The sequence below is a fragment of the Falco punctatus genome (genome assembly GCF_963210335.1).
Source record: "Falco punctatus genome assembly, chromosome: 11".
In the NCBI taxonomy this organism is placed as follows: Eukaryota; Metazoa; Chordata; class Aves; order Falconiformes; family Falconidae; genus Falco; species Falco punctatus.
Window position 1 is genome coordinate 28,067,828 of NC_137591.1, and position 22,410 is coordinate 28,090,237.

Here is a 22,410-nt window from a genome sequence, read left to right on the forward strand (position 1 = left end):
TTTGTAGAGATCAACAGGCTTTTATGGCCAAAGGAGAACAAGGTATCTTTTCTCACATAAGACTTGTGCTAGAAGGAAGTGAGACTACTGCGTAGTCACAGTAGAACACATAAGCAGCATTGGTACAATAGGAGAGTCAGGGACTTTGCTCAAACAGCTACAACAGACTAGCCCTGCCTGGGTGGCCAACCAAGATGGCTTGGTTCCATATACACCCAGAGAAGGGGAGACACTATACGTATATTATTAGACTAATACATTCATATGGAGCACTCTCACCTCAGTAGAAAGTATGTGTTTGCTTACAAGACTGGAAGCTAAGAATATTTTTCACATTACTCTTTAAACCCAACATCTAGCCACAAATACACTCATGCATGCAGTCTGTATTTCTGTACTGCTAAAGATTTCACCCTGAAATAATCCATGTGCTGGGTATAAGATGTAGTCATGAATACCACTGTTACCAGTGTAGGCTTTTTGTGGGTTTTTTTTTAAAAAAACCTCCTCAAAAGCATCGCTTGACCCAAATACTGTGGGGAGCACACACACAGCTAGGCTAGAAGCTAGGTCAGAGTACGGCGCTCAGCCTTAAAGAACAAAAAAAAAACCCAGAGTACAAAAGTACAACCGGTCAACAGCTGCACTAGCAAGCTGAAGGGGTGGTACAAAGGAGGTAAGACTGGAATTCCCTAAGGCAATACTAAAGCTAAACTGAAACACACACATTAGATCTGAGCCCTCCTCAACACCAGCTTGGAATGCTTTTCCCCTAGTCCTAAAACAGCTCTCTCATTTACCACATCGGTAAATAGTGGTGGGAAGCTAATGAGAGCTATCAAGGAATCCGAGATTCACATACATTCAAGATGAGTGAGACACTAATACTGGGAGGAGGATCACTTATCCTTGTCTAAGGGAAGAGCAGGCAGAGCTGTGCATAACCTTTTCAAAGGCTATTTTCAAGGACCAGCTGCTTCATGGCTTACAAAATATCGTAACTAAAACACATTTGAAACAAGCGAGACCAGCCCACGCAGTACAGGTCAAGTTTGCTACAAGCTTTATGCAATATATGAAATACATGCAAAAGTATTTAAAAACTCAAACCACACTTTTAAACAGCATTACACCAAGGCAAATAGCAGCCACTGACATTTAATTATTCTCACAGGGAAGGCTGTGAAGGTCTCATTCCAGTAAGTCTAGCCTGGCTATTCTCTTCATGATAGATGTCGAGCTAATTCACTGATTTCACACCAGTGCCTCAAAATAAAGGAGTTCTGCAGTTTTGTTTGATTTCGGCCTCGGCAGAGGGCTCTAGGTGTTTAGACAGAAGTACTAACAAGAAAACCTAAACAAGAAAATTTTGAATAATGCTGCCCTCTTGAGGGAAATTGAGCTGTATTGCCTTAGCAAAGCCATCCTCCCCGCGCTGCTAGTCAGGTCACACGAAAACTCCCCACGCTTGCCCTGCCGTATGGTTCAAGATGAGTAAGAGTTCTTCAAAAGCAGCAGTGGACTCACACCTAGGAATCAATTATCTGTAGATAAAATATAGTCTTGGTTAAGTTTTATTTATAGGTATTTTAGGTACAAACAAATAGGCCACCCTGAAGGCACAAGAACTTAATGGAAATGCATAAGACTGTCCCTAGAAATAAGAAGTTTTGTTTCTTCATGATTTAGGCCTTTTATTTTACCTAAGAGCTGGTGTTGCAAACCCCTGAGAACAGGAACCAGAATCCAGTGTTTTCTTGCTCCTGCAGATTCCTCATCAGGGGACTACACAAGCACGAACTCTCTAGCCTAAGAATCCTGCTCTTCACACGCAGTTTCCTGCAGGACAGCAAGCTTATTCTGTCAAAGTCATCTGCTGGCTGAAGTAATCCTTTGCAGCATCTATTTGAAGCTTTTGGGAATCTTTCCCCAAGAGCTGCTGTAACATCCAGGCTGTGGAGCACAGCCTCCAACCAGCCGTTATAAGAAAGCAAATCCCAAGTCACATGAATTTACTTTGAATCTTCATAGCATCACCAAAACAACCCCAAAAGGTAAGCCACACCCCAGAATTCTCAGAGAAGTTAGAAGGAGGAATGCTTGGCTTCCAGTCAAGCTAGGATATAGGCTAGACTGACATGAGTAGCAAGGATATCTCAAGAAAGCTCGGGGAGAACCCTACACAAGCCTTGCCATCTGTCTTCAAGGATTTCATAGTATTGTCAGTCTGGAAATACCAAAAAACTAGTTACAGCATTTCACACAGACACGTTGAATAATGAACATCCTTGAACAGACATGATGTTCGTTAGCAAGTACTGCCAACGAGAAGCAACATCTTCCGGCAGATAGCATCTGTGTCACACTAGAATCCACACTAAGGCAAAGAGAGTGGAGCACACCTGCACATGAAGAACATAATGCTTTAACACGCAGCACAGAATGAGAGACTCATTAAAAAACTCACTTTGAAAGCACAATGCCCAAAACATCACTAGCTAGCCCATATATGGCCTAGTGCATGAAAACCATAAAGAATTTTTCTGTGCCTTGCATGTACTCAACATCTTCAGCTGTTGCAAAAATTATTTACCTTAACAGTTAAACTTTTGCCTGTCTCTACACCAGATGCTGCTGCACAGCACTGCAGGAGTGTTGGGATGAAGAGTATACTCGCCTAAAAACACAAAGTTGTGCTACACACACATACCTATCACACAGATTATATTTGGTGGAAATAGAAAAACTGTATGAGAAACTTAGTGCTAGGTTAAGATCTGCAGATTAATATGGACTTTCACTGAATTATCTCACATTCTGCAATGATAAGAAAAAAAACCTCAAAGCAAAACATTAGAGGAGTCTGATGCCTCATTAAGAGCTTTAGAAGCATTGATCACCTGCTGTTCCTGACTGACTTGCTAGCACCCCTAGCTAAGAAAAGAAGTTGAAGAATTAAGCAAAGCCAGAAAGATATTATCTATACAGACTTGAATCCTCCTCCCCTTGTTATAAAAACCTTCCAGCAGTACACATTCCCCCAAAAGTACAAAGCAAAATTTTTAAATTGGAATGTCATGCCAAATCAGCTGCAAGTGGGGAGGGAAAACACAGAAGAGGAGTAGGGTTAAACATGCTTAAATCAGCTATTTTAAAAATTCTTATTTTATTTTTTGAAATAATTAAAAGCACTGTGGCAAACCAAGCGTCATCACAAGTAAGGTACAAAAATAATCATCTACGTTAATTTTTTATAGGATTAAGCACCCAAACACAGACTAACACACACAGATGAGGATTCAATACCCCACAGAGCGAAAATAACAACGTTCAAGCATCTAGAGCTACTGTACTGTTTAACTAAAGTGAGAGTCCTGAGCATTTAGGGTCACCAATATTCATGATGAGTGGAGGCATTCACATGAATGCTACTGCTCCATCAGGATTTAACCTTAATTGAGTAACGGTAGTGGAACATCACCTATTACTGACTAATTCTGAACAGTGTATCCATCTAGGCCAAAGCACCAGGTCTTCCCAGATCAAAGTTTGCAGAACAGGTTCTACAAAAAACAGGATTCTAAGTGTCAAGCAATTTCGTGTTAGCAAGACTTGCATTATTACCACTAAAATGAGATACCGACTGAAAGAATACAAACAGGCTAAATCAAGTGTTTTCTTATCCACATTAGAAAGCTCATGACATCAGGATTTGTCTAAATGTGATCCGACATGGTTTTTGAGAAAGCTGGCTTTTGCCTGGAATAATTATCCAAAGCACAAGATCAGATACGAGGATAAACATAATGAAAGTAAAGACAGGTCTAAGAACTACTTCCAGGAGACTGGACTCTAAGCAGCCACTTCTTCAGTTCAGCAATTTTATCTTCTCTTGAGGCTGCATAACTCTTTGCTGTCTTAATGAGAGAGTCATGATGCTTTTCCAACGCAGCCTTCAGATTTAGGTATATTTCCTAGAAAGAGATAAAGGAGAAAAAAAAAAAAAACAAACTAAAAATCCACCAGCAAAGTTAACATTTATGCTTTAGAAGGATTTAACTAATAGTGATCTGGTGGTCTCAAGATATTTCAAAGGTACCTCATTCCTGGCTTCAGAAGCAGCATTCACAGAACACAGGGAAGTTACAAAGCACCAGAAGATTAAGAGCAGCCACAAGAAAACGCCAACATGATGGTTCTGTTGCAATGCTGGTGGTTCCGATACTAAGATGGTCAAACGACCAGCACTAGCCCTGTATTCACACTACTACTGCCTCATTTCTGTGTTAGCCTGCGCCACCCAGGTTTCTGCCACTGACTGCCCAGTATAGACAGTACTTCAGTAATGAATAGACAGGATGAGATGGTACAGGCAGAGTGTTATTCCCTACTCCCAACCCATCGGGATTTCTGCCTGCCTCTTTCCAAAGCTAAGCTGGACAGTCATCTTCCTGAAATCCTAGGAAGAAAGTGTTTGTGACATGGCAAGTGGCCCTGTATCTGAGATCACCACAGTACTGCCCACCACTAAAACATGAATGTAAAGCCTCACAGGTCAGGTCCCAGGGGCCAAACAAAACAAGAAAACCCCACTACTGAGACCTGGAACTACCACAATACAAAAACAGATAGCATGGAACTAACATAGTATCTGCTACAGGCACAGGTGGGAAGAAAAGTTTAATTTCACATCCCAAAATACTGGGCAATCAATCACACCATTCCAGAGCCTTTTCTCTCAGGACTGCAAAGCCCACTTCTCCTGTAGGCCATCTATACAGGCTGCAGAGATGAAAACAAGATCTAGCAACCCAGTGGAACCACAAGAAGGAAGCACTCACCCCAGCAACTATCCAGCCGAACCACCACCTACCCAGCCTACTTGGTTTTAGGGCCAATACGTGTTCTTTTATCTACACAGCCCAAGTTAACAAACAGGTTTGCTTTGATTATTCTTAAAATGGGATTCCTTTAGGAAAAACACGTCACCTTGGCTTTCATTTCTTCTTTTTCAGCATTCTCATTCAGCTGCTGAATTTTGAACCTTGTCTGTTGGATTTCCTTGTGAATGGCCATCACTTTATCATATACAGCACCCCTCTTCTCCTGAACTCTGTTACAATATCTAAAGGTGGGAGAAAAACGAGTTAGTACTGAGCCATTTGACTAATCCCAGATTAAATTTAACTCCACCACAAGCAAAGCGTGCCTTTTACAAGCATGAAACTAGCAGCTTCTAGAAGTGATACTGTATAGAATTCACTTGCTTGGAAGTTTGTCCAGTTCTTAACCTAGAACAACTTGGGTACAAGAAATTAAATTTGAAGTGGAGTTAGAGGAGCATGTTGAAGATCCTCAGTTGCTGCTAATCAAGGCAACTGAAGTGGCTCCAGTGGAACCAGCCCAACAGACAGCTAGACACTGCATCTTCCTGCCTTTGAGTAACACACTACAGGTGTCAGCGGAGAGCCCTGCCTGAAGACCAGCCTCCGGACCAGGTTAAAAGCAACATAGCTGCACTTGATGTTTCAGCATAATTGAAAGTCACATGTTATCCTTAGCCCCAGATCCCCACCCACCAAGTTAAAGCTCTAATCCCATACATCTATGTATGTTATCTGCAGCTTCTAGTCGATCATTTCACTTCATCCCAAACAAAGACCAAATAACATTTCCCCAGCTTGCAGGTAAATTCAGATATCCCCAGCTGTGAGCTGCCATGTAATCAGCAAAGGGTTAGCATGGGAACAGATCTACTCCTGACTTCAAGGGCAAAACCACACCTACCAGTTTATACTAAGCATTTGTACAATAATTACAGTTGGAACTGTAGCAGCTGCTTTCTCTAAATGGCTGAAATGACTCATACGTAGCAAAAGCCTACTTACATCTTCCTTCCTCAAGAGAACAGTCAGGACACATTCTCTTATTCACCAGCAAAAATGCTTGTTTTCAAACAAAGGTTACCTCCCCTTCCCCCTTGCCTATCAAAGCATCTAATTTTATCACTCAAAGGAAATAGCTACACCATTAAAAACAGATAAATCGGCAGCAACTCTTAACATAAAGGAGCATTAGACTGTATTATTTGGAAGGAAAAGTAGCTTTTAATTAATATCCTTTAGCTGGTACAATACCCTGCATGAGGAGCAAAGGAAGCCTGGGAATCTTGCTGCCATTCTAGGCACCGCACAAGCCTTATCAGCACGACTAGATCTTTGTTGCTCTCTCAGCTAAGTAAAAAAAGCTCTCTTTCATCACAGTTAACCCACCAATAGTTTTCCATATTCCCTTTCCTATCCATGTACAAAAGAAGCTATATAATAAGCATTCTCTATAACTGTTCAGCATTTCTAATCTCACAGTGAAGCCACGACCATACAACGCTGCCGTTTGCTGCTGCAGAAGTGACTGCTGGGCTGTAAACACTGCCCTGGAGTTTGCCTTTAGCATATGGTAGGAAGGAAGATGGGCTAAGAGGCTTTGATCAAATGACACTTTTCCTTTTGTTTTAGAAGCATCATGTCAGGATAATACTCCTCTGAGATACGAGCCCCATTTCCCCATGGGTCTTGAACATCTTTGATAATGAGCAAAAGTGGCAAGGGAAATTATGAAAAATTCATGAAAGGCAAATGGGGCTTTGTTGAAGTCTGATAACTTGGAAAATTATCCCAATGTGACATTCTCTTTAAGAAGATAAAAGAATCAAGAATAAGCATTATAAATTAAATTAGTGCTCCAATAAAAGAACTGCTGTCGAGTCACATTGCAATTATTGATTTGAGACCCCAAGTCCCTGCCTGCAGCATTACTGGTCTCCATACAAAGCTATCCCACATCGCTCATTTTCTTCTTACTGCTAAGCTACATGTTTGTACCAGACACGAACTTTGGTAGCACATAACAAAGACATAAAGTAGCATCAGGCAGAAGTGTCAATGCATCCATACTCAAACACAGAGTGCTTATGTTGCTCAGCATCTTCACGCTTCTTTGTTATCTTCATTTCAGCTGTAGATAGCTTCTCACGTTTTGCAGTGACCAGTCTCTTTAAGGATATTTCATCTGTCTTCCACTTTTTCAGCTCTATCTGAGCACTCTCAATCTGGTCTTCCAGATTTCTGACCTAGAGTACACAAGTATTGAAATTAAATGGGGGAAGAATAATCAAAACAGCACACCCTGTTAGTTTACTAAGACTAGAACTAGCTTCCTGCTTTTTGAAGATCAAATTGCTAAATAAGTCTTCTGGTTAAATCCCATTTTCCTGGTCTTTATCCAATTGTAATATATCCAAACAGACAAGATCACATCACTTAGAAAGATCTGCAGAAGTTACTATGAATTCTGCTATAGATCTTAACCAAGAGCAATTTGAACATATGCTATACAAATACCCAAAAAGACTGCATACCATTTTTCAAGTGTTCCTAACAATTGCTTTCTCCTGGAACTGGGTAGCAAAGAGCAGAGTACTGTATTGTGACAGACATTTCATCAGGGAAAGGCTTGCTTTCGTAGTATTAATAAAGTTAAAGGCATTTAAGGCATGACTCTTCCTGAAGTAGTGATTTTTTTTACTCTTAGTTTCTGCTCTCTAGGCAGAAGAAACTGGATCTCACTTTTCTTCTTCCGTCGTTTCCTACCAACAACCCCAAGACAGTTCAAATTATTTTAGGTCAGGTTTCTATGGCAACAAAGGCTTTGACTATTAAAAGTGGTCAATAGTACATAATATAGCGGCAGACAACAAAGCAGCAGCTATGTTTTACTTATGTTTTTACAAAGGAGATTTAGAAGTTATCTAAATTCTTTCTTTTTGGGGAAGAGAAGAGATGGGAACTTTCAAAACACAGACATTTACTGATGATCACCTATCTTGCTTAGACATTAAATTCTCCCTAACCAGATAAAATTAGGATAATACAAACCTCTGATAATACACTGGCCAGTCTCTCCACATTTGCTCCTTGTCTTTCTATCTTCTTTTGATACAACTGCACCTCCATTTGACATGATGGCAGAATCTCAACTAGGTCTCTATATGCTTCGTATTTCTCAGTAACTTCTTGCTTTAAAGAAAAAAGCCTTGTTAATAAAACAGACTAGAAGTTCAGCAATTGTTTTGTGTAAGTATTACTGCATATCGACTTTTGTACCCATTCCCTCATTGCTTAACATACACTAGACTGAATATTTAGTAGTTACTGAAATGAGATCTTAAGTTTGTAAAAATAATGTGTTTGCTTGGAAAGCACAGGAAAAGCGACATGCAAATGTCTTACACTGAACTAACCGGCTTGTTACAAGAGCTTTCAGGACAGAAAAGTAGTACAGTGAAGAAATTCTATACTGGTAAAATAGGAGTTACATAAAGCATCATAAAAACAGATGTCTGGAATTACAGCACTAAAGTTTACACCTTTGGAACAAAAATACCTAAGGAGACAAAATTATGCAAGCTTCAGTGACATACAAGCAATCATGAACTACAGACATTTAAAGACTGGACATCACTATTAAAAAAAACTAGGAAGGGATCTCAGTGTTCAGCATACTAGTGGCAACAGCCATCAATTCCAGAAACAGCGAATGACAGCAAAGACACCAAGCAGCATGTATTCTAAATCCAAAGACATTTGTGAGCTGCCAAAAATACTGTAAACTCCTGACACCAAACAGCCAGAAAGGTATAGTATAGATCCACGAGTTCTACACCTAGCTTCACAAGTAAACAGTCACTCATTGAGGACAGAGCAGCAGTGACTGCAACCCTGCTTTTCACAAAAAAAAAAAGAAAATCCGCCAACACAAAAGCAAAAATAAACACTCCCACAGCCAACTTTCAGGTTTCTCTGAACTTGTGATTTCATTTCAGTCTGACCACTGTTCTGTTGGGTTTTGACTAGAAGCATAAGTCATTCAAGAAACAGTTCTAGATGACAACAGTCCAGTAAAGCATGTGCTTTTTCTAATAGAATACCTCCTTGTGTGGACAGAGGAAAACCTCACCTTGGACTTCTTGAGTTTCTTAACAGTCTCTTTCATCTGTTCTTTGTAATTTTTCAGTTCTTCTGGACTCTCCACAATTTTTGATTTCAGCTGCTCTTGTTCTTCTTTCAAAGAAGCCATTGTCACTTTAAGGTCATTCTAGTTAAGACAAACACACTTTCAATATTAGCAATTAGGTGAACAAAGAGCTGTGAAGCATGGTTTGCCAGGATCTCACAGCTAGACAGGGTCTTATCTCCATCTTAAGTGCTTCCTCATTAGGAAGTTTGTTTTAAGAAGAAATTCCTCCAAACAGTGTTAACATTCCCAAAGCAGTTAACAATCCATTTTGCTCCTTGAACATGCTGACAGATGTGCAACACTTAGTCACAAGAACAGCATTTAACCAGCATTCCACAAAAAGCTTGCCAGCTAACACATATTACTAGCACCTCTCCTTCAGAATCCCTCACCTAGGGCAACCGAAGAAGTCACTGCAGGGTTTCAGAGCCAGCTGTATCAGCCTGAGAGAAGAGCAACAAGCTTCCTGTGCAACCTCTCAAAAGCCTCCTGTTTTGTCCCCACCACATCAGTGGCTGCCTCATTTGCCGTTCTATGCACTTAAGGTAAGCCCATAGCATCTCAGAAATCCCCATTCCTTGCCCTTTAACAGATCAGTTTCCCAAACACAGACAGAGCTTTACATTATAGAGATGTGTATTTAAAGTTAACAACAAAACAAGCTACTTCAGTAGCTTTTCCCATGGAGGGAAAAAACTTAAATCAGTTTAAAAAAAAAAACACCACAAACTAATAATCACCACCTCAATGTTACCTAGCTCCAAGAATAATTTGATTCTAGAAAGAGAGATGATCTATTAGTTAATCCAAGATGCAAGCTATGGCCTAGATAGAGGTGTACTTACCAGTTTTCGGGTGCCCTCTGCAGCTTCCAACTTCTTTTGCGAAATAGTTTCTTGCAAAGCTGCCTAAACAAAGCAACAAGCTTTAAATAAGCATCTCTGCAACTGCTGCCTCCTCTACCTTTCTATCATAGATCTGTCTACAAGAGAAATCCCATTTATGGTTTCTTTGGAGTGCCATAACTAGCACACAAAATTGCAGTCTAAGACGTAAAAGGCAGGGAAGAACACCACTGTTGCAAAAGCCACTGGGAGCACTAGGGATGCAACCAGCAGCTAACTAGGAACAGGGATCAGAGACTACCTCTATTCTTACTGACCCTGGCAGCATTATACACACAACCTTCTTCACCAGAGGTACTGTTCTTAAGAAAAAAAAAAAAGTAAGTTAATACAAGTTTCCCAGCAATATAGAAGTCAAGCACATGATTAATAATATTGAGACTTGACAACATAAAAAAATACTGTGGTTGGGTGTTTTTTTTTCTACTGAAGCAGCTGAAAAGGTTACCTGTGAGACCTTAGGGATAAGCTGCCATTGCTGGGAAGTTACCCCTGCCATCAACCCTACTCTTTTTGCCAGGCATTCCCTTGGATGACCCTTCTCAGGCCTTATTTCCTGCCACGGCACACCTCCAGTTCCAATTCAGATGGAAAACAAAAGCAAAATACACCTGTGTTACTGTACACAAGTATGATGTTTATCTCCCAGTTATGCAGTAAGGCATTTCACAAAGAGCCAAATACACTTTTGTATTCCCCAAGTCTGATTTCAAGTATGTTTCAACATTCTTTACAGTGAAATGACGAGGTGGTATAGGAATTACATAAGATACTGTGTTGCAGTGACCTTTGTTTTAAACAAGGAAGTTCCCTTTATCCTTTGTAGAAGGAAGGGAAGGGGAGCTAAATCAACGGCAGTAAGGAACACCCATGATCAGAAGTCATAGCAGCATTTCAGGGAAATTTATAACAAGATCATACTTGTTTCCGACGATATTCTTGCCTCAGTAGTTGCTCCAGTTCTCGAATGTTATCTGTCAGTTGCTGGACCTCAGCTTGATGTTCAACTGGAACAGTGCTAAGTGAAAAATAAAATATATTGGACAGTTTCAGCATCATTATAGACAGGTAAATAAAACTCTCCCTCCAAAGAATTTACAAACAATAACGTTAGTAATCAGGGCAAGACAGTCTCAAATTAATACATCTTCGTTTCCTTTGCTTGTAAGATTTTGGAGTTGAAGCATAATCTAAAGAGCTATTTTGGCAATAAGTGGCACAAGCATGACAGAGGACTAAGTTTAAAGATAATGTTAAACAAAGCACGAAGAACAACACTTCTACCAATTTTTTGGGCTATTTTAATGTATGAAATTTGCATAATACTACCTACCATAGAAACAGCTTGTATTAGGGTAGAGCTATAGATAGCTAGAGAACCACCTGTCTAGCACTTACCCAGAGCAGCTATCAGGGAAAAAGAAAAAAAAAAACAAACCAAAACTACTTTGTTTTGAAAGCTATCTTGGAAACCAGCTATCTCTTCATCCTACTATCCACAAGCAAAACCAAAACTTAAAGGTGCAGATGCAGGCAGTAGAACTACATGGCCTGAAAGACAGAACAGGGCAAACATGACAAATAACTACAGAAGACAACTTTACACATTTATTAAGTTAAAGATGGGCTTCTTATGGCTATCAAAGAGAAAAACCTATTACCAGAAAATGACTATAACCGCAAAAAGTTTGACCATAGCCCCCAACATACAAAATACAGTATCTTCTCAAAGCAACCACATACTCCTGAAATCACATTTTTATTTTCTGCCAGCAACTCTTCTAGCCCAATGCCAGCACAGCTACTTGTGCAACTCTGAGCACAACGCAACAGCAACATCTCCGTTTTCTGACTTATTTCCCAGGAAGGCTAACCATCAACAAACACAGAAAAGGGTCAAAGGAGAAGTCAAGTCTGCTCGGAAGTTCCTACAGTAGTTATCCAACACTTCTATCAAATCACACAGCTGAACTACTCAGTTCCTGTTTAAGCATCCCATACAGAATCACAGAATCATTTAGGCTGGAAAAGACTATAAAAGAGGCATCCAACTGTCAGACCAGCACTGCCAAGCCCACCACTAAACTGTGTCCCTAAGCGCCACATCCACACATCATTCAAAGACTTCCAGGGATGGCGACTCAACCATGTCCCTGGCAGCCTGTTCCAGTGCTTGACCACCCTTGTCAGCGAAGGAATTTTCCAAACTAAACTTCCCTTCGTGCAACTCAAGGCCATTTCCTCTTACCCTATGCCTTGTTACCTGGGAGAAGAGACCAACCCCCACCTGGCTGCACCCTCCTGTCAGGCAGCTGTAGGGAGCGATAAGGTCCCCCCTGAGCCCCCTCCTCTCCAGGCTGAACCTCCCCCTCCCCCAGCCTGGTGCCCTGGCCCCTTCCCCAGCCCCTGCCCGGCTCTGGACACGCTCCAGCCCCTCCATGTCCCTCTTGTCGTGAGGGGCCCGACACTGACCCCAGGGTTCGAGGTGCCACCTCCCCAGTGCCGAGTGCGGGGGCCGGTCACAGCCCCGCTCCTGCTGGCCACGCTGTTTCTGGTACAAGCCAGGATGCTGTTGGCCTTCTTGGCCACCTGGGCACACTACCAGCGTTCAGCCAGCTGCTGACCAACACCCCCAGGCCCTTCTCCGCCAGACAGCTTTCCAGACACTCTTCCCCAAGCCTGCAGGGTGGCATGGGGTGGTTGTGACCCAAGTGCAGGACTCTGCACTGAGCCTTGTTGAACCTCCTACAGTTGGCCTGGGCCCGTCATCGATCCAGACTGTCCAGATAGTTTGCACTGAACAGCAAAGTAATGCATGTCACCGTGCTTACTCCTCATACTCACTTCAGTTTCTCCAGCTTTACTACTGCCTCCCGATTTGCAGTCTCCAGTTGCTGGTGTTTCTCCATAGCCGATTTCTGTAAATTAAATATTCCAAGGGATTTTTTTTTATTTTAGAGGAATATGGTTTCTCTCTGAGCTTGTGTTAGAGCCCTGCTCATCATCACTGCATGTGAAATGCAACGCACCATCTCCAGACTACTGAGATATTCAGAAAAGAAGCCACCTGCAGTTCTAGCTTCAGCCCACCGACTGTCACATCTGTCTTTTCCTAAAACAATGTGAGGCGTCACACCTTCGCTTATCAGGCTAAGCTACCCTTCAGACAACAGCCCAAGCAACAACTTGGGTCATGGTCAAACAGAAACCTTTACAATACTGACAAGCTCATCCACTCTTCCAAGCCAACCTGTTTCCTTAAGGGCTTTGCAAAGGCTTTTCATAAACCATTTACAGTAGCTGTGAATGCTTAGAACATGCAATACAATTATACAAGTTTTCCATAATATTAAACTGATACCTTCCTGTATTATTTGGCCACATTTAAGATTCCCATGTGTTACGTAAACATGCAGTTAAAACCCCACAACTTTGATGTTCCCAGCTCTAGGCTGACATTAATTACATCCAAGTCTAAGTTATCTGGAGCAATAAGGCACCCAATCTTACATAGTTCAGTTGTAAGTCCAAGTAGACCTCACGTCTGAATTCTCTGAAGTTTACAAAGTTGAGAAGGCCACTCAAGAAGCGAGCTGTCCTCTTTGTTTCTGAAACAGGAATTGCAAGCCATCACTGCTCTGGTTTCTGCATGCATTGCAATTGCTTAGAGCAAAATGTAATTCAGAGAAGAGACGGAAATCACAAAACAAAAGAATCCAAATCAGTTCTTCCTCTGCTCACCTTGCAAACATTTCACACCTTGGTGCTAGTTTTTATGTAGTCTGTGAACTTACAATGTCAGCAATTCTATGCAATTTAACAAATGAAAATGGCACCTAGGAGAAAGAGTATTAATATACAGCCTCCCTTTAAAGCAGAAGTCAGGAAGAAAGTGTCAAACTTCAACTACAATTCTGAAGACAGAACCTCACTGTAACTACCAAGCTAACTGAAGACATCACTTTGAACTGCAGGGACTTTTTGGCTCTATTCCAAGCAAACTCTGTGAAAGATTATTATAAAGTCCTGGAATGCCTGAGACAAGACAGAGTCAGAAGTGAAAGAGCTCTTCAGAACAGCTTTGTCCAAGTTTCTGTGTTGTTCCAGAATCACCACAGCTGGGTATTGAAAAGGGGAAACCAAAAATTCAATTGCTTCCTACACAGGCATCAGTACAAGAAATCCCATAGCATTCCAGAGTTGCCAGGATCATCTTCATGACCATGCATTCTTACATTATTTCAAGTATGTCACAGTCCACTCTCTAGACCAGCAACAAGAGTCCCCCCAGTTATTTAATTGGATTAGCCTACATAAGGAATAAGGAGGAGAACTGCTCATTAGAACCAGTTTGTCTAAGGGCCACAGCAAGAGTCAGAATAGTAGCTAGGAGCCAGGGACAATGCTCAGCGCCAGCTGCCCACCTGGATATGCTCAATGAGACAAAGTATCTGGATATCAAGCAACACCCACCACACCAGGAAACACAAGGACTAGGACACACTTGCTTACTTGGGTTTAACACATCAGCAATTTGAAAATCATTGATCCGGCACACTGGAAGTAAGCGCTCCCTGCAAGGAAAACAAAATACAATCTTAACTGCAGTGACCATTGCTCAGATTTTGTGCTATATCCATTTACTACAAAAAACACATCCTGTCCTCTCATCCCAGAGCATGCGTACAGCAAGCACAAAACAGTAAGTCTCAGGAGAATAACACAGCAGGACTCCACACACAGATCAGCATTAAAAATTTGTATTCTTATAGTATCTCACAAAGACTTAGAGAGACAAAATACTTGCCTGTAGATCAAGACTTCACCTTCATTAAGTAACTCCTACACTTAACTGAAATAACACTTAAAGTCTAGCACTTGCCTCATTCCAACAAAGATAACCTACACAGAATTCAGACAGCAAATTTACACAACAGGTACTTAAGATTCCCTCTTCTCTGGGTAATGATGACCCTCTAGCCAGTCAAAGTATAGATCTGCGCTCCATCTTGGCGAGGCTGGATTAGTTAACGCGTTAATTTTGACAAGACAGCTGCCTGCTTAGAATTTTACTCTATAAATTATTGCTGCCCCCTGTTCACCTACAAATTTCACTTTGCTCAGAGTCAACAAGCAGTGGAACCACCATCAGCAAAAAGGCATAAAGCCCCACTAGGTCCAGCAAATTGGACTTTTACAAGGAATAGCAACTAAACAGATGCACCATCTTCTACTTACATGTGAATATACAAGTTACAAACAGGTAGAAAGCCTTCAAATATCTGTGGATAAATTATGTCAACGTTGACCGGCATCTAAAAAGTAAAGAGAGTCAATGCATAAGTAAAGAATACTTAAAACAAAAATACACAAAAACGTTTGTTTCCACAACATAAGTCAAGTAAGTTAAACACACCAAGGATGGTCTCCCCATCCCCAGGGAACACATTAGAGCCTAAAGAATGCCATCAAGTCAATTGGCAGACTACAAGTGTCAATTTTGGCTGGTCAAAATCTAAAGAACAACAACTGAGGCAGCAACATTACAAAATCTGAAATTCAGTCTAAACCCTGGTTTCATTTGTTCAAAAGTGGTGCAGAAGAACAGTCTCTGCATTACACACAAGCTCTTTCTTTAAACACCCCAAAACCGACAGGCTCAACTGGTTTATGAAGAAGTCAGAAGGAGAAGGTAGTGGTTCACTGTCACCTTTTACTGATATTTTAACCCTCATAATACAGTATCCCAGGTAATGTCACTGCCTGTGAAGAACCGAGTTATCTTGTGCACACGAGATCTTCCCTTTCAGTTTACCCAAAAATAGCATGAGACAATACTATTTATTCTCACTTTCAGGATTCAGGTCTTGCCTAACAGACAGAAGGTAAGTGTTAATCAACAAGGTATCAGTTAACCTCCAGCTCCACTACTCCATTAACCTCATGAGATGAAAGTTAGAAGAAGTGGAGATGATCAAACACTAATAGCGACATTTCCTTCCCCCCTTCCAGACCAGTTTAACATCTAAGCAGAGACCCTCCTCCAGCCACGGCCAAAGGTGGATGCCCAAGACAACAGCACGCATTTTCAAGGGCAGAGATGGTGTCCCTTCACAGCCTCGTCCAATCCCTCCTGAACCTTACAGACACTCCTGGTACCCACAGTATCTCAAAGAATTCACAGCTTAGCCACAGGAGGAGAGGGCTCTCCACAGAGCCTGTCCTTACAGCCTACAGCAGTAAATGAGCTAGTCTTTGTGCTTACTACTACTTGTACTGAAGGGAGTCTCCCTTCCATGGGGTGGGGGTGGGTTGAAGAAAAGGAAGCTCTGAGGCAGCACACTCACAAAACCACTATTTCTACAAGTATCTTGAGCTGAAGCCAACTTCCAGAGCAGAAGCAATGGTCAAACCAACTTCTGACAAAATCAGCAAGGCCTCAGCAACAGTGCACAGATGATGCTCCCAGGTTCATTTACTTCTGGTAAGTGACACACACTGACGGTTGCACAGCAGTACTGTGCTCTCATTCCTAAGTGAGCAGGCTACTTGCCTCCCTGAACCCAAACGCAAATGCCCATGGGTATACAGCATCTCACACACAAGTTTTCCGCAAGAGAGGTGGAATTTCTAAGCACCTTTTTGTGCAATTACAACACACAAAACAGTAAGCTACTTGCCATTTCCTAAGCCACTAGGAGGAGACGCTCCAAAACTACATTAGTTAGGGGCAATATTTGTTTCATTTTGCATTTTGTTACACCTGCCACTACAGACATACCATGTAGAAGTGTTCCAGGCGGATTCCATAGACTTTCTGCAGGATTCTCATGTAAATCATGTGTAAAACTTCAGGCTGCAAGAGGAAAGGACACAAATTAGTATTCCGTATGATTGATTATTTGGGGCTCCCGCACTAGACCCTAAAAGTAGTGCTGCCTGTTACACGTGAAGACCAATTTCACTGAGCCACCAAGACCAACAAACTTTACTTTCCAATAGTTTGCAGTTCAAGCATGACTATCTCATAATAGTTACGAGACGGCAATCAGCTCAGACAGCTACAGTGTGAACTACCACAGCAATACATCGTTTTTCACTACATCGCTCCTCACTGAGCATTTTTGAAACCAAGTGACACCAAAAAAGGCCACAGAAACTATAATCCCATCGCAAAACGTGCCCTTCATCACATTATTAAAATGAAGGGGTGAAGAATACCCACAAGCCGAACAGTTATTCATTGGCAAGCACTAATGCAGGATCAATTCGAGTCAGTCGCATGACTGACTGAGCTGGCCACCCCCTGCACACACGGGGCCACCTGCCCCTTGAATAGTGCATGCTGTACCACTTATCTAAAGGATGACGCACCTATATTTAGGTAAAGTCGGGAAATGTCCAAGGACCCTTATTGCAACATGATGGATGCACAGACTGCTAAGTCCTTGGCTTGGTTATCTTTAGAAGGGACATTTTGTCTTAGATTCCTGTTGTACATGCAACGTGGCGAAGATGGAGACTAAACACGGCCGCTGAGGAATAGTCTGTGCAGAGACAACTCCTCAAGGACATAGCGAAGGCACGAGATACGTAAATAAATTCTCCGAATTGTAATGAATATGTAAACAATTATTTGGAAAACTAACGAATAGGTATGAGTAGCTTGTATAAAGGGAGGACTGAAAAGTCCCCTCGGTGTGCATGACTTTGGTGGAGCGATCCCCCACGCACCCAGCCATCTCCCACGCACCCAGCGCTCGCCCGCATATTGCTGACTGATTCTTCAGCTCACCCTCCAGCGGGCACAGGCGCTCACAGAGCGGCACACAGGACCGCACCGAAGCGGCGACGCGATCACAAAGCCGCTTCTCTCGTGTAAGGGCACCGCAGGGCTGCGCCCACACCAGCGCTCGGGCCGAGGCAGGGGAGAAGGCGGCGGCGGAGGGGGGAGGGGCTGCTTTTGCACCGGCTCGGTTTAGCCGATCGATTAAGCTGTTGAAGGGACGACACTACAGCAAACACAGCGGCTGTGGTGACCCAGCCCCCCCCGAAACGGCGAAGGGCTGTGCGGGGTCACACCCGGCCGCTGATGAAGGCGGCCCCTCCCCGGCCAGGCCCGAGCCCGCTCCTCCCGGGCCTCGGGGGCGCAGCGCCGCGGCCAGCCCGGTAACTCCTACGGGGCTCATCGGCCCCTGCGGGAAACCCAACCGTCTCGCCCGGTGGGCACTGCCGGGCGCCAAAGGCCATACCAGCGGGGGAGCGGCCGCTCCAAGGCCCCCCCAGCGGGCCACGGCACCGGCGGGAGGCAACGGCCTCCCCTCACACAGGGCAGGGCCTGCCCAGCCCGGCGGAGCTGCCGGCGCCGCTCCCCCGCCGGTACAGGCCGCGGCCTCCCCCCGCCACGCTCGCACCTTGGCGCTGCCGCTGGCGCTGCCGAACACGTCGCCCTTAGCCAAGTTGCGAGCCTCGGCCCCCGCCAGGACGTGGCTGCGGAGGTAGCTGATGATGTCGTCGGGGCTGTAGCGGGGGAAGGTCATCATCTCCATGGCGGCGGCGAGCAACGGCCCCGCAGTACCCGCGACCAACCACCCTCAGCCGGCCGCCGCCGCCGCTGCTTGAATCTGGCGGTGCCGCCCCCGCCCCGCGCCAGCCTATCGGCGGCCGCGCCGGCGGGAAGGGGCGGGCCTTGGCGAGGCCCCGCCCGCCCCGGCCGTTAGGGGCGGGGCCGCCTGAGGCGCTGAGCGGAAGGGGGCGGTGGGTCCCGCGGTCCCGGTGCCGAGTCGGATGTCGCCGCCAGCTGGGGTCCGCGCTGGGCCCGGGGGCTGGCAGCAGCGCTCTGGGGAGCCGGGGGGCGGGGGCGGGGCAGGCGAAGGAACACTGTGTGAGCCAGCAGAGCTGGCTGCCTCGGGAAGAAGCTAATTTAAACAGAATAAAGAGGTAAGAACAACAATAACAATAATAATAATAATAATAATAATAATAATGGAAAGGTGGGGGGGGGAAGGTAAAAAACAAAGGAAAAGGGAAAAGGAAAACAAGCGGTACACAGTACAACTGCTCAGTGCCCGCTGACCGATGCCGAGCCAGTCCCCAAGCAGCGATCCCCCCCAGCTAACCCTCTGAGTTTCTATACCAAGGATGACTCCCATGGCATGGAATGCATGGAATACCTCTTCAGCTGCTCCAGGTCAGCTGCGCTGGCCACGTCACTACCCAGTATCTTGTGCCCCTCCAGCCCTCTGGCTGGCAAGGCCCGGGAAACCAAAAAATCCTTGACTTAGTATAAATATTATGCAGCAATAACTGGAAACATCACTGTGGTTATCAACATTGTTCTCACATCAGAGCCAAACCACAGCACTGTACCAGCTACTAAGAAGAAAGTTAACTCCATCCCAGCTGAAACCAGGACAACACTTCCACATATAGTTAGTAGCTACACACAAGAACTACAGAGCCTAAACAGTAGCTGGTCCCAAGGACGTAGCTGACTTAAATGTTAATTTTTCATGTACTGGAACAACAGATAAGTTCGTTTTTACACACTGGAGCGAAGGCTTATGAAGCATCTATGGCACAAAGATTTATGAAGCAGCTACAGCACTGTACCACCTCCACTCTTCCCCGCAGCTCCTGCTCAACCAGAGAGGTCATGGTACTGTCCCCAAAGGCACTGACATCACAGAGGTGTCATCTGGAACCCAGTGTGAGACTGAGACACTGCAGACACTGTTTCACACTTGGTGATGTAGAAACTAGGCTCTGTTTCCAGCCAGGCGCTCTGCCAAGGAGTCAGGTGAGGCACAGACACAAAGTGCTTCCTGACAGCCTTGCACCAGACACCTGCTTGGCTTGGCCACGACAATACAGCTTCCATAGGGCCACTCGCAGTCCCCAAAGGGCTGGGCAGCCTGGAAGGTCTTAGAGCATGTCTCCTTTAGGTAGACGGCAGGCCCTGAGACTCATGTTTCTTCTTTTGGGGATGGGGATGTCTTTGGAGAGGAGCAGCTGCCCAAGCCAGTGTAGCTGCCAGAACCTGGCAGTGAACTGCACAGGGCAGCAGTTGCTGGAGCTCCCTGTGGCCATCCCACTGGACACCAGGCAGCTGATTCTGGCGGCCAACAACATCTCATACTTGCCAACAGTGGAACTGACCTTCCTGGCTGATTTGGTCTACCTGGACTGCAGGAAGAACCTCTTGGGGGATGACCTGGATTTCACTTTCCTAGGTATGGCCAAGCTTATCTATCTGGACCTGAGCTTCAACAACCTCACACGGATCACCTTCAGCACCTTCTCACACCTCCACAGCCTGGTGGTGCTGAAGATCTCAGACAATCCCAACCTTGTGGCCATCAAGAAGGATGCTTTCTCCAACAACACCTGGCTGAGGCATCTGGATGTCAGCCGGACGGGCTTGACATTCCTGGACACCAGCACTGTCCAGGACCTGCCCAACCTGAGCTTTCTGGCATTCAGTGACAACCGGTGGCACTGCAACTGTTCCTTTTTGGACTTCATCACCTGGGTGACAGAGAGCAACGTTCATTTTCCAGGTGAGGGCTGTATGAGCAGGACCTCTCTCCTCCCTTCTCCTGCTTATCTGTGTGGAATGGAGAGGGCCCTCTCCTTCCCAAAATTTCAACTCATGGGGCTGTGCCGCTGCGTGTTAACTGTGGGGCCCACTTGCTGGTGTTGCACAAAACACGGCTCAGAGCAGCTGGGTTACACGCACTCCGCACACAGAGTCACACTCACACTCACTTACATTCTCAGGACAGTCAGGGAGGTGTAGCCTGTAGCTAGGACATCACTGCTGCTCTGCAACACCTGGCTCCAGCCTCAGGAGGTGTCCCTGTGCCTGTGAGTAACGGCACTCCGTGGCTACAGTGCCAACAACGAGGAGCCCAACGCAGCCCTGGGGAGATCTGTGCTGTGAAAGCTGCTGCTCTGAATTTCCTGCCTTGTCTCCATCTGCTCTGATCGTTTGGTGTGCTGCTGCAGTACCAGTGTGTTCGTAACTATCAGTTAACCCCCCTGCTCTCTGCAAAAATGCTCTCCTGCCTCTGTTCTGACCTGCTTGGAGCAGCCCCTCCAGCCCTGAGCTCTCCACTCTTTGGCCAGTGTCCCTCACAGTGTCACTCAGTAATAGATGATATCATATAATGTAAGGTGATATAATACAATGTTACGTAGTATAACAGAAATCCCCTGTAGCTTCCTCCTCTCCGCTGCTCCCTTTCCCTCGGGCCCATCCACCCAGGGCAACAAGCAGCGGCATTCAAAACCTACTGGGAAAGAGAGGGCTAACTGTGCTCCTACAGACACCAAAAGGAGACAGTGCTTTTACCATGCTCAGCCTTCACTAACTTCAGAGGAAGCAGACAGCATCTGTTTTATCACCACATATATTACAATATGACAGGGTATAGTTGTTATTTCAGTAGAACTGAATCATTGATGAGTTTCCTCTTCCTCTCTCACACAGCAGGTAAGGCTATGCCTTACTGCAAAACACCCTAGCCGTCAAATGTGCACAAGCCTCATTATTCCAGCATAATTTAGGCTATATCACTTCAGAAGGTGTTTGAGATTAAAAGAAAAACCAAACAGAAGCCGTCTTATATTAAATTAAAATGCTCAGTCAGCAGAGATGAATAGTGCCGGGACAACAGCTTACCACAGTGGCATAACCCGACAGGCAATACTTTCGTATGGAGACAACACCACAGAAATAATTCTGGCAACCTGGCAATTGCGGATTGGCAGGGCTTTGCCTGCCTGATTTTACCTAAGCCACAGAGGCAGAGTGGTGCAAAACCTGTAGACGTTTTTCAGGAGTTTAGCAAACTCCACCACCATTCTTCTAGCAAGAGTCCGGTTCACTAATGCTTAAGACACAGATGAGAGACTCTTGCTTCTGCTTTTCCCTCTGCAGATGCTGACAACATCACCTGCTACACCCCAGAAGGCCTGCGTGCCCTGAAAATGCCTGCAGTGGAGGCACAGCTCCACTCCAACTGCCTGACCCAGCTCTACAAGCAAGACTACATCTTTCTGTGTCTCATTGGCTTCTGCATATTCTTTGCCGGCATCATGGCAGCCTGGCTGGCTGGCATCTGTGCTGTCATCTACAAAGTCTACACTTCAAAAGGAGAGGAGGAGGAGGAGCAGGAGGAAGACAGTCACTTGGGATCAGCCCTACAAATCCCTCTAACTCCCATCATGAGAACTGAAGGCAGGTGATTTCCTACATGATGTCCCACTCTAGAGTCTGGTTTTTTTTAAAAGTGAAATAAAACTGCAAGAGAAAAAACTCCCTGCGCTCCAGTTTCACTCACAGTGCTGCTTCCCCTTGTCTTTTCCCACCAGGACTCAGGACACTGGCAAAATATTCATTGGGGGGGGTGTGGGGGTGTGTGGACAA

The 22,410-nt window shown here is 44.6% G+C and overlaps 2 protein-coding genes across 2 annotated transcripts; one reads left to right on the forward strand and one right to left on the reverse strand.

Moving 5' to 3' along the window:
* Positions 1-1,556: 1,556 nt before the first annotated feature.
* NUF2 (NUF2 component of NDC80 kinetochore complex) lies at positions 1,557-18,611 on the reverse strand. The gene is made up of 13 exons (XM_080407412.1): positions 18,409-18,611; positions 16,762-16,838; positions 15,219-15,295; positions 14,493-14,554; positions 13,491-13,588; positions 12,825-12,898; positions 10,902-10,998; positions 9,921-9,983; positions 9,016-9,153; positions 7,935-8,075; positions 6,954-7,129; positions 4,990-5,125; positions 1,557-3,974 (listed from the first exon to the last, which is right to left on the reverse strand). Exons 1-13 carry the CDS (start codon positions 18,527-18,529, stop codon positions 3,825-3,827), a joined length of 1,410 nt encoding a protein of 469 aa, XP_080263538.1. The 5' UTR covers positions 18,530-18,611; the 3' UTR covers positions 1,557-3,824.
* A 92-nt stretch (positions 18,612-18,703) lies between these two features.
* Positions 18,704-22,267, forward strand: LRRC52 (leucine rich repeat containing 52). The gene is made up of 2 exons (XM_080407450.1): positions 18,704-20,539; positions 21,922-22,267. The coding sequence occupies exons 1-2, from the start codon at positions 19,912-19,914 to the stop codon at positions 22,227-22,229; spliced, it is 936 nt and encodes a 311-aa protein (XP_080263576.1). The 5' UTR covers positions 18,704-19,911; the 3' UTR covers positions 22,230-22,267.
* The last annotated feature ends 143 nt before the right edge of the window (positions 22,268-22,410 follow it).